The sequence below is a fragment of the Podarcis melisellensis genome (genome assembly GCF_964234715.1).
Source record: "Podarcis melisellensis genome assembly, chromosome: 11".
Lineage (NCBI taxonomy): Eukaryota > Metazoa > Chordata > Lepidosauria > Squamata > Lacertidae > Podarcis > Podarcis melisellensis.
The window spans coordinates 62,644,863-62,656,896 of NC_138543.1; the positions used below are offsets into that span (position 1 = coordinate 62,644,863).

Below are 12,034 nucleotides of genomic sequence, written 5' to 3' on the forward strand. Positions count from 1 at the left end.
CCCACGAGGCAGCAATATTTGGGGAAGAGTCTGGCTTGGTGAGAGCTCCAGGCAGATGGTGCCTGGGTTTGGGGGGAGGGCTTGGTTGCCTGCAAGAGTCCTCCGCTGCCCCCCTGCTCTGCTGAGCCGTCTCCTGCTTTCTTGCCTGGGCTCTCGTGGGGAGGGGAGGTTTGGGGGGAGGACATTTCAGAGAGGGGCACTTGGCTGTGTCACAGAGGGAACTCTACTCCTCTCACAGCCTGTGAAGTTGTCCTGTTCGCCATCTTCCTGATGGGCAGCTCCAAGGCAGGTGCTCCCAAGGCATCCTGGAGTTGACTTTTGGCTGAGCCATCCCAGGGCTCTGAAGACATGGAAGTCTTCTCCTGCCTCTTCCCTTGTCTCCTTCCTCTGGAACTGGATCCCCTGGGAGGAAAGGGCTGTTTCAGTTTCTTGAAGCCCAAGGCCTCCAACTCCAGGATTTTATAGCCAAGGGCAGGATCCTGCCATTAACATTGCAGTGACTGAGGGGACACAGGGCTGCAGAGAATGGACTGCAAAGTTTGTTTGTGAGCCAGGTAGGCAGGAGCAGGGCTGTCTTGCTGGCACAGCTCTCTGTCTGCAGAGCCCCAACGCTGATCTTTTAAGAGGCCCACAAATGGGAGAAGGGGTGCAGTCCTAGCCTTGGGGTACAGAGCGCGGGGTTAACTCTGTTTTTTAAAAGAAAAAATTTCATTTTTTTGGTTTTTCAAAGACTTACAGACATACAAATTACAAAGACACAAATCACATACAGTGGATGCTCAGGTTGCAAACATGATACCTCGGGTTACAGGCACTTCAGGTTGTGTTTTTTTTGGGTTATGGTCCACTGAAACCTGGAAGTACTGGAACGGGTTTCTTCCGGGTTTCAGCGGTCGTGCATGCGTAGAAGCGCTATATCGCACTTTGCGCATGCTCAGAAGTGCAAGCCACACGTGCGCAGATGCGGGTTGCAAACGCTGTGGGTTGTGAATGTGCATGCCGCATGGATCACATTCGCAACCCGAGTGTCCGCTGTACACATATATTCGACTTCCCTCCCCCACTTTTGTGGTTTCTTTTTATTTAAAATTTCCACCCTGAATTTCCCACATTGCTCCATCTTTAAGTTATTATCTATTTTGTCTTAATAATATGTTTAGCTGTTTGTTTTATGTTAACCCTCGCAGGGTTAGCTCCGGCTGCCCCTCCCCTTTCTTCCTCCAGCCAACCTTGCTGTGCTTTTGTGGACCCCCAAACTGTGTTAGGGGAGGTTCAGGGTTTCCCTCTTGAAAATGGGCTCGTTTTTCCTTTTAGAAAAAAGAACAGACAAGTCTGCCGTGTCCGGTGCCATCCGCCTTCAGATCAACGTGGAGATTAAAGGTGAAGAAAAGGTGGCCCCTTACCATGTCCAGTACACCTGCCTTCATGAGGTAAGCTCCGCAGCACGGTGGAGGCCCAAGGCGGCAGCGTCTTTTCTCCTTTTGCAAAAAAATGTTGGGGCACAGCAAATTCAGCATCCCCAAAGGCGATTCCCCTGACTCTGGAAACCCCTCTCTCTTGCCTGCGTCTCTTGGACTCCAGGGGAAGCTGGCAGGCTAGTGGGACAGAATGGGGGGAGATTCTAGGCAACAGAAGCATGTCCTTCTTCACACATGCTTAAGCTATGGATTGCGCTCCTGCATGACGGCCACCAGCATGGACTGCTTTAAAGAAGGATGAAGCAGATTCGTGGAGGAGGAGGAGAGGGCTATTGATGGCTACGAGACTCCTTGGCTTTGCTCTGCCTCCCTGTTGGTGGCAGGGGTGCCTCTGAATGCCAGGTCCTGATTTGGCTTCAGGCGCCTTGTAAGCTTCACCAGAAAAGATTTGCAGGCTGCTGCCCAAAACAGTCCTCTGCTCTTGTGGGCACAGCCTGCTTCGATTTGTGCAGGGCGGCCCCCTCCCTAGGGGAAGAGAGGCACATCCATTTCCTTTGCTTATTTATTAGCTCCAAGGACGTTGTGCTTACTTTTAGTCAGGAATGAGCAAGTTCATGGACTGCTGGCATCTCCTGCACTGCAGCCTCTGGGCTCCGATTAAAATCCTGGAAGAATCCTGGTTCTGTGATGATTAGGCGGTCATGTCCGCAAAGTTCCAACAAGGAACCAAATGGAAAGGAAGATGGACTCCATCTTCCCAACATTGTCCTTTTCAGGCTGCCTTGGCTGAAGGGCCTTTTGCAGTGGTGTGACTGTTCATTACTGAGTCCCAGAGCGGACAAGAGCTGTCCCTGAGCAGCCTGACAAGACAGAAAGCTCAAAGATGATTTGTGCCTGAAATTGAGCCAGCAGGGATGTCATTAGGAAATTCATTTGCATGACAGCAGCGAAGAACAGAAAGCTGGCCAGTAATGAAAGTCTAGCAGGACACCAGTATGTGAACTGCTTAAGCCATTTCCTCGCCTTCTTTCTCTGCCCGGCCACCTGATGGTTTCATAGCCCCTCCAAAAGGGGGGGTTAATTGGGGTCACTTTAGGGAGTCCCATTTTGCTCTGGGAAGTGTGATTCAAACTCCACCTGAGTTGAAACAGGCAAGCTGGTTCGCCATCCGGCCCTCGCCGCCAACTGACTCATCCTCTGGGGCTGCCTGGCCTGTTTAAGGAAGCGCTTTGCTCCAGGCTGGCCTCACAACCTTCTCTGGTTTTGCCTGCCCAGCAGAGCTGCCCAGTCTGTGACCTGGTTCTGTCCCCATCGCGGTTTCCTGATCGCTTGTGGAGAACAGAAGAAGAGCCTGCTCCATGCAGAGGGATAGTTGGAGAGAAGCAGCACACTGATCTTGGTAGCTCAGACACAGAAGAGGAGCATTTTGGACCCTGCATGCCACCACTCAGGCATTGAGGGCCGCATCTCTATAGTCACTTCTATCCCACCTTTGCATAGAGAGCTCATGGGTGACATGCCCTGATTTGATCCCCTGCCCATTTTATCTTCACAACACCCCTGTGAAGTAGAAAGGGTGTTGAGGTCACCCAGAGAGGATTTGAACTCTTCGCACAAGTTCTTGGCAATAGCCCTCACCCTGAGCTTTAGCTTTCCGCAGAAGGGGTTGATTAACCAGAAAAGATTTGGGTGGGACAGCAGAGGTTGTCAGGATGCAGTGCAGGGGGAGAGAGCAGCCTTCAGGCCAGGGGGAAGGCGAGGGTGGGGGACGAAACCCCACAAGTTTCCCCAAGCTACGAAGGCAGGTGGACTCGGGCCATTGGGCAGCTGCTCTTCCCTTTCTGAGTTCTTTAAGAGTACCCCATGTATGTCAATGATAAAGGGAACCTGACTATGAGGGTGCTCTGTATCACTCCGACCTTCTGCTGGGTCCACACCTGAAGCAGTGCTGTGTCCGTGTCTGTGGCGGCGGCAGCAGCAGCCCCTGTGTTGATGTGCTGGTCTACTCCTTTTCTGCTCCAGAACCTCTTCCACCACCTGACAGATGTGCAAGGAAACGGGGTGGTGAAGATTCCTGATGCCAAAGGGGACGACGCCTGGAAGGTTTACTTTGACGAGACAGGCCAGGAGATTGTGGACGAGTTTGCCATGCGCTACGGGATTGAGTCCATCTACCAGGCCATGACGTGAGTTCCTGCCCGATGCCGAGCATCCCTTTCATCCCGGGTGCCACTGAAAGGTCCATTGCGGAAAGGTTTCCTGGTTAGGAAGGGGCGGGCTTGGGTTTGATGCGGACTTTTGAGAACCATCGTCCTTTAAAAACCTGCCTTCCGCAAACTCTTCTGCAGAATGTGATCCTGGCCTTTGTCGGCCTTCAGACTCCTCCTTGCATACTTCCATTTAAAATGCCAGTTTTGCCAACTGCAGGGTATCTTCTTCTGCTGCCATGTGTCTTAATGCTGCTCCCTTATTCTGGGATGCCAGAGACAGGGCCGGGTGGGGCTGTAGGGGCCTGGGGCTCCAGCAGACTGCGTCTGGTGCTCCCCTTGGGGAAACTGGATCCAGGGCCCCCAGGGAGGCTCAGGGAGCTTGTAGGTTCCTCTGGGCTCATCCTGCCATCCTCAGGAAGGAAGTGGCCTCATTTGCATTTTCTCATTTAATTGCTCTCATTAAAGTGCAGAAAAGAAACCCTCCCGCAGGGAAACTTAAAACTCATTCCCCCAGCACTAGGGCTTGTGGGATGATTAAAGTAAACAATCAAAGAAAAACTGCTATAAATAAGGGAAAACAGTGCTTGAAAGGGGATTATGTCACGAGACATGACAGGAGAGAAGCACTCTCTAATTAATAGAGTTGGCAAGAAAGAGAGAGGCTGAGCAAGTCTTGCTGGGAAGTTGCTGGAGGGGCAGGGCGGAGCTGAGCAGAGAGGCTCTTGCTCCAGATTCCTGAGCGGGAGCTGAAGCAACAGGAGGCTCTGCTCTGCATCCCAGCTCCTGGGAGTCTCAGGTGGGGAGAGCCCTCCTCCTCCTCCTCCTGCTGCTGCTGCATTTGCTTCCCAGGAGAGGCAGCGAAGGATGTCTTGGCGTTGGGGATGTCCTTGCGCTCAGAGCGCTGGGCAGAGGCAGGGAGGCTTAGGTTCCTGGGCACTGGATGAGTTTATTCCCAGCTGGTTCCTAATTCTGGCGCATCTTTTAAGGTGGCCTGTAAAACCAGCAGGCTAGTTCGCCGTGCTCCCTGTTGTGGCCTCGTTGATGCTGGGGGTCAGGCAGAGATGACTTTGAACCTTTCCTGGCAGCATCTGGACCCCCTGGCACCAGCCCACTTGCAGCCGGGATTCTCTATGGTGTGAAGCTCTTTGCTGTGTCATTCTGTTTGGGATGGATCATGGGATGGGTCTTGCTCATCTTCAGTGCCTTTTATGGGTTATGAGTGGGATTCCCCCCCCACACACACACCTGAGCCTCTCTGCTGGATCCTGAGGCCCCTCTCCACCCCCACTTCCCCCACAGCGTGGTGCCTCATCCAGTCTCTTGAGTCACTTGGAGCCATTTGCTCTGGGGGAAGCATGGGGGCGGGGAGGAGGAGGAGAGTTTTGCTCCTGACTTGCACCCTGTGGCCTGGTTTTTGCAGGGAGGGGTGTGTGTGTTGGAGTGGATGAGCTTCCGCTTCCCACCCCCAGCATCTCAGTCACCCTGTGATTTCTGGCACAACAGAGGTTGGGTTGATGCTTGGTAGGAGAAGGGGGAGTCTTTTTTGAAGATAAAAGGCACCTTACGCATGTCCTTCCTTGAGATGGCTCTGAGCATCCCTGCAGCTTCTGCCTGATGGCCCCCAATGGCTTCTGTTCCCCCAGGCATTTTGCATGTCTCTCCTCCAAGTACATGTGCCCGGGGGTGCCAGCGGTGATGAGCACCTTGCTGGCCAACATCAATGCTTACTATGCTCACACCACAGCCTCCACCAACGTGTCTGCCTCCGACCGCTTCTCGGCTTCAAACTTTGGGGTAAGTGCCCCTGCTGTCTCCCCCCTGCCCCCCGCTTGCTTGCTTGTGGGTCCAGGTTCAAGGGGACAAGGAGCATCATTCTGTAGGTTGCAAGAAATGCAGCCTCTTCTTCCTGCCAAGGCAAGTTCCTTTACACTCACAAAGACACTTGCCCGAGTGATGCTGATGTAGAAATTGGGGTTTGGCTTTTGCTGCCCAACTCCCCTGGGGACTGAGTCCCCTAAGTCCATGGTCAGTCAGAGAAGAATGTATGGAGGCAGGATCCAGTGGGAAGCAAGGCAGATCTTTATTTTTCTATTGCAACAGAGTTCTCTCCGCTCCTTCCAAGGAGGGAGAGACCCTGAACAAAAGTGTGCAGGAACCTTTAAAGACTTTTGGCATTGCCCAACCGCCTTAGCCAAAGAACACCACCAAATCATCATACATACATCACAGAAGGAGGCAGTTTACAGCAGAAATCCTGTCTGCCAGGATGCCTGATAATGGCCGCTGGTTGCATTACCTGGGCAGTCTCGCCATTCTTTTGTGAAGGTTAATACTTTAGGATTTGTAGGTGAAAAGACAATGGGAAGGCTTTCCCCATTTGCCTCTCTTACTGCAGAGGAATAGTTGAGGTCACTGGAAGAGTCAAAATGGCTTCAGGATTGCTCTCCTGTACTGTACTATTTCAGACACATGGCTAATATATTTAGATATCTGTGCATTTATGAATATTTATGCTATATTTGAGACCTTAGAATTCTTATAACAATGCCAGGGGCCTGCTCTGCCTGAACTGAATCAATCGGTGTTTGCATGCAGTTCTTTGGATTTTTGATGTTGCATGCCTGATAATGTAACAATCTTGAAATTGTTTTTGTTGCCGCTCTGTGGTTTTAAAGCAGAGAACGAAACCAAGTAGTGATGTCCCAGTCCTTAAACGTAGGCAGTGAAAATGCCTTTTAATCCTTTCAAATCTCCAAGGCCTCAAGAGTTCCAAAATAACACTGATTGGATGTTTTCCCTTACTGTAAAGTAAGTGGGGCTGCTCTAAATCTTCATGGGATTCTTTTTCCCCACAGAGGGGTGATTCCTAAGGGGTCCTATTTATTTCCTGACAGAGCCGCCCTCCTCAGGGCAGATTCCTCTGCCACCAGGTTACTCCTCAGGCCTGGGGGCCCAATGTGGCCCTTTGGGCATCTCTTTCACACTCTGGACGGGCCACGCCCCTCTCCCCCAGGCCACGCCCCTTCAAGGGCCCTGCTTCACGCCCTTCTCGGGTGCCTTTGCCCGGCTGGAATATGCCCTTGAAGTGACGGTGCCTCTCGCTGGCCTGAATGGAAGGTGGAGCAAAGTGTGTGCAGAAAAAGGATCTGAGCCTTTTGCAGCCTGCTGTCCGAACATGGTCTGCTCACTTTTGCCACTGCCAGGGCGACCCTGGGAGGTTGCAGCCCTCGGACAGAAAACAATTCTGCACCCACTGCTTCAATGGATGCAAACCTTTTCACTCTGTTTGTGTGTCCCAACAGACTGAGTGGCCCATTTTTTTGGGTGGGGAGAGAAATATACCCCAGAAGGGGAGCTCCCCTTTAGGCCTGGAAATAGGTAAGGACCAGTTTTTGGCCGCCCCTCTAACGCATCCTCTTTTCTTCCCGCACACAGAAAGAGCGATTTGTTAAACTTCTGGACCAGCTGCACAATTCCCTCCGCATCGACCTGTCCATGTACCGGGTAAGAGCCACACAGAGAGACTGTGAATAGTTCTTGGCACTCGTGAACCCCCCTCCTGAGCCTTCAAGTGCCTCGCCTTCATTATGTCTGTAATCCTCACTGCTGTGCTGTAAAGTAGGCCAGCCTGATTATCCCCATGTTGGCCTGGGAGGGTGAGAGAGGCTTGTCTCGGGTTTTTGGCTGAGGCAGGGGGCTTCCTGGCTCCCACTGAGTGGAGTCCTGCTAGTCCTTTCTGCTTTTTTAAAAATAAACCTAGGGTAAGAAATGTCTGAGCAGACAAAGGCTGGGTGGGTGGGGAGTTGTCCTTCTGCTTTCCAACTCAGAAATCCTCCTGTGGGAGGAGGACACTTCAGAATTTAAAAATGGAGTGTAATAGTGACCTTTTGCAGAGTTGTCGTGCTCCCATCTAAATTAGCAAAGATTGGGAACAGGCTTTGCGGCTCTCGCCTGCTTGAACATGCCCTCTCCAAAAGACTTGGGGTGGGGAGGGGAGCCGCGCTCTTGCCTGCAGCTTCTGCACTGTGAACCATGCTCAATGCGTCTGCCCAGACAAATCCAGCATCACTGCACCCCTGCCAGGAAAGCCCAGCCTGTAACACTCAGGATTCAGTTCGGATGGCTCTTAGTTAGGATCCCTTGACGGAAGTTTCCACTGGGCTCAGCTGAATGGCATCAACTAAAGCAAGCCTCTTTACCAATTATTTTCTCTTTACCCCCTTAAAGGTGACCTTAGGAGGACTGTGATACCCAGATTGGGTTTTTATCGTGTTTTGGATAGCCTCTATTCCCATTATTATTGCTATAGCAATGCAGAGCATGGCAGGGAGTTTCTCCTCCTTGCGATCAAGTAGAGAGAGCTCCTCTGCCTTGGTATACAGCCAGTTCGGCACGTGGTGACAAGGTTGAGAGTTTCAGTTTCATTTTTGCAGTTTGGGGTTCTGCGTAGCAATAAACAAAAAGGAATGTGCACCACATTGGCTAGAAACAGCGCGAGGAAATGGCCTTTGGGAATGGTGTAATTATACATTGTAGAATAATACCGCTCGTTATGGTGGGGGGAATAGCTAATCCTTGGATGAGATGCCGGTTCATTCTGCTGCCAAAAATAGTAGCCTAGTGTGAGCTGCAGTGAAATGTAATTAGATCTAATTTGTAATGATAAGACTCTCTTGCATAAATGGGCTCCTAATTGATTGTCCCCAAAGTGCAGCTGACGTTCTGTCTTGGGGAGCGAAGCCCTTCCACATTAATTAAAGGTGTCTTCTGCCCTGGAAACGTCAACAAGGAGGGAGGGCGGCTCCGGCTCAGAAGCCAGCAGGCCAGAAGCACCCAGAGAGGTTTCTTTCTTGTTGCCTTGGCTCTTGCTCACAGCCAACTTTTAAAAGGAAGCATCCGATCTGTTTCCTTGACGTTTATCATTCTGAGGATGCCTTAACACAGAGTGAACCAAGCGTGTGGCCGTTGGGTGAATTGGTATCATTGTTGTGACCAGGGAAATCCTGCACTGAGGGGGAAGTCTCCCTTCCTTGTGCCCCTCCCTGCCGCCCCTCATCCCAGTCTTGTTAAGCTATAAGCAGTTTTTCCTGTCGGGTTAGACTCATGCAGGGATGTGGTCTTCTAAGCGATGTGAAGCTCCCATCAGCACCAGCCACCAAAACCAGTAGTCAGCAGTGATGGGAAGTCCCCAAAACACCTGGAGGGTCACAGGTTCTCCTCCTTTGGAAGAGCCTCCCGTGCCACTGCCTGTTTGGGCCACTGAGCTGGGTATTTGTCCCTGGGTGTTTGAGCCGTGCTCACCTTTTTGCCTTCTTTAGAAGGGGATTGGTTTTTCTGCCAACAGAACAACTTTCCGGCCAGCAGCCGAGACCGCCTGCAGGACTTGAAATCTACCGTGGACCTGCTGACCAGTATCACCTTTTTCAGAATGAAGGTAGGGGTCTTCCTCCCAGTGGCTGCTCCTGGCAAGGCAAAGCCCTCACTCTCTGGCAGAGACCTCCTCCTCCTCCTCTCTTTCTCTGGGGAGGAGCTTGAGAAAAGCACTCTCAGACTGTCCAGTCTATGGACTTGTCCACACTTTTGCCCTGCTCTGTCCAGGCACAGCTCCAGGCATGAGGTTTTTTTCCCCCTGAAGCTTTCCCTGCAAAAACTCGCTCTTTAATGCTCAGTTGGAGCAAACAGCAGTTCGGGTTTTCTGCGGATTGCCATTTGCTCCAACTGAGCTTCAAAGAGTAGGTTTTTCATGGGCAAAGCTCTGGAGCAAAAAAGGGTGCTGCTCGGACATGGAGCTTTAAAATGCAGACTGTGCCTGGAAAGAGCGGAGAAATGTGAAGTGTGGAGAAGCCTTCAGCCTCCTAGTCCAAGGAGAGGTCAGCCTTTGCCTCCAAATGCAAGATCTCTCCTCCATCCTTCCAGCAAGTGGAGATTCTGCTGCAGGTCCCAACTGAGTTGTTATCGCATCTCGCTCACTGATGTGGCTATGAACTTTCCCGTGTGCTTATCTGACAGCCTTATTCATTTGCCAATTAATTAAATGCTGCTTATTTGTAAATATCCCTGGAAACAAAGTTAAGTACTGGAACAAAACAATTCATTTTACAGGAACAAGAAGCCCATTATTCACAGTGAAGGCTGCTGATTGGTAATGAAATCTGCCTTTGTGCTTTTCCAGCTAACGGGGAAGCCAAGTGATGATTTCTGACACCCGTAAAGCTATTACCGCTTCGATGTGAGTGCTGGTGCAGGAAGCGGCAGGCACACCTGTTTATTTTATCTGAACAAACAGGCTTATTCTGCTCCTGGAACATCAATACCTGTGCTGTCAAGTTCTTTTTCAGGCCAGGTGTCTGAGTTTGTTTTGACTGCTGCAGAAATTCAGAATAAATGTTCTGCAATGGTGTTTTCCTCTGTTTGCAAATGTTCTGAGAAGCCGCATCTAAGGTTTTCCCTCTTCCAAAAACTCTGGTTTTTAAAGTCGCAGGGGTCCCATGCCTTCTCCAGAGCAGCAGGTTTCTAACACCCTTTGTAGGCAACAAAGCCTCGGCGATCTGACTGCCAGCCTCAGAGGCGGCGCGACTTGTGGCACTTGCGGCTTCTCTCTGCCTCCCACCCTCTTGCCTTCCTTTCCAGGTCCAGGAATTGCAGAGCCCTCCTCGCGCCAGTCAGGTGGTGAAGGATTGTGTCAAAGCCTGCCTCAACTCAACGTACGAGTATATCTTCAACAACTGCCAGGATTTGTACAGCCGCGAATACCAGACAGACCCTGTGAGTCGAGGGTGACAATAGCATTTGTATTCCACTTCATCTGGAAAGCCCTCCCAGAGTGGCTTAGTAAGGGGTCAGAGTGTCTCTGCCCTTAGGCCCATGTTCCAGGCTCAGTCCACGCTTTAAAGTTCAGCGCCAGAGCATCCCCTGCCAGCGCTTTTGCCCGTCTTTTACCACTGAATCAGAGCAAATGGCAACCCACAGAAAAACCAGTTATCGTTGCTCTGATTTAGCGGTGAAACGCGGGTTTTTCCCTAGAAGGTGCTGGGGGGGGGGGCACACACTTGGAGAAAGAGCTTTATAGCCCCGGCCTGTGCCTAGAAATGCAGCCCGAAAAGCAGACTGGATGAAGCTTAAGAAACACGACCCAGAGGGTGGGAGGGAGAAGGAAGCCCAGATCTCAGTCGCAGAATTCTGAAAATGAAAAATTTGGAGAGCAGCGGCACCATCTCCAGGGAGCCCTGTGGGCCCAGGCACCCACAATTTTTTGGCTATGGGTGCCTGGCTTCCCTCGTGTTCTGGCAGAAGGCGCAGGCCCTGGCCCAGTTGCCCATCTGGTGCCTTTTGCTTTTCCTCTAGAACAAAGCTCAGGACATGCCTCCCGAGGAGCAAGGCCCCAGCATCAAGAACCTGGACTTCTGGCCCAAGCTCATCACCCTCATTGTCTCCATTGTCGAAGAGGACAAGAACTCCTATGCCCCCGTCCTCAACCAGTAAGCAGACTCTGTGAGCCAGCCGGATTCGCTTTGCCTGCCTGTCTTTTTTGCCTTTCTGACCTTCCTGTCTCTTTGGGGTGACACTGTTTCGATGGTGTTCCCACTCAGACCCCTGCAGCGTTAGAGCTCAGATACTCTCCTGACAAGTGGGGTGAGAGCAGCTCCTCTTTGGGCTGGCCTTCCAGGTGCCTTTCTCTCCTCCCCTCAAGAGCTCTTTGTTAGGTCTAAGCGGGGCTGGGGGAGGGGCTTCATGCGTAGGGCAAGTGAATAACGCAACAAGGTTGTCAAGGGAGCAAGAAGGGCAGGATGTAGCCCAGGGGACTCTCACTCAACCCAGGAATTTGTGGTAATTTGGGAGACGGACCTCATTGGCCAAAGGTTGCAGGATCCTGCAGAATCCCTCTTGGCAGTGTCTTCTGAGAGCGATCCACCGTCAGGGATCTTCCCTTCCCTTTAGGTTTCCTCAGGAGCTGGCTGTTGGGAAGATCAGCGCCGAAGTCATGTGGAACCTCTTTGCTCAGGATATGAAATACGCCATGGAAGGTAGGTGGCTGGTCTTGGCATTCCTTACTGTTGCAGGCGGTTTTACAAAAGCGCTTCCTGGCCCATCTTTGGCCCAGGTCCTTGCTCCCTGCTGATGAGCACATTTGCCAGGGGCCGGCAGTGGGCTGGAGCGGCTGCTTTCAGTGCCTTTTGATTTCCAGGAGGCTCCTGTTGAGGCTCCCAACCAGCCATAAATGACATGGGAGCTTTCCCTGCCCTGCTCCAGCGAGGCTCCCATGGGTCACGCCTTCCAGCTTCTTGCTCGGCAACTGGCCAGTCACGTTCCGCTTGGGTCGAAGCCTTGCAAAGGCCGGCTGTCCTCTAATCAAATTACTTCTCCGTGATGCTGCAGCCGGAATCCCTGAGCTCTGTGCCGTGTTCT

At 51.8% G+C, this 12,034-nt stretch overlaps 1 protein-coding gene across 13 annotated transcripts in view; it reads left to right on the plus strand.

Moving 5' to 3' along the window:
• The window catches only part of UNC13B (unc-13 homolog B), a 156,787-nt gene that overhangs the window by 111,134 nt on the left and 33,619 nt on the right, over window positions 1-12,034 (plus strand). For 12 of the 13 annotated variants that reach the window (XM_081929483.1, XM_081929490.1, XM_081929492.1 and 9 more), the window contains 8 exons: window positions 1,315-1,430; window positions 3,441-3,604; window positions 5,272-5,422; window positions 7,064-7,132; window positions 8,973-9,062; window positions 10,259-10,393; window positions 10,973-11,106; window positions 11,567-11,652. In XM_081929483.1, the coding sequence (XP_081785609.1) occupies window positions 1,315-1,430; window positions 3,441-3,604; window positions 5,272-5,422; window positions 7,064-7,132; window positions 8,973-9,062; window positions 10,259-10,393; window positions 10,973-11,106; window positions 11,567-11,652 (945 nt within the window). Of the gene's footprint in view, window positions 1-1,314; window positions 1,431-3,440; window positions 3,605-5,271; window positions 5,423-7,063; window positions 7,133-8,972; window positions 9,063-10,258; window positions 10,394-10,972; window positions 11,107-11,566; window positions 11,653-12,034 lie in introns of those variants that run through there. The other variant, XM_081929493.1, reaches the window with a different exon arrangement.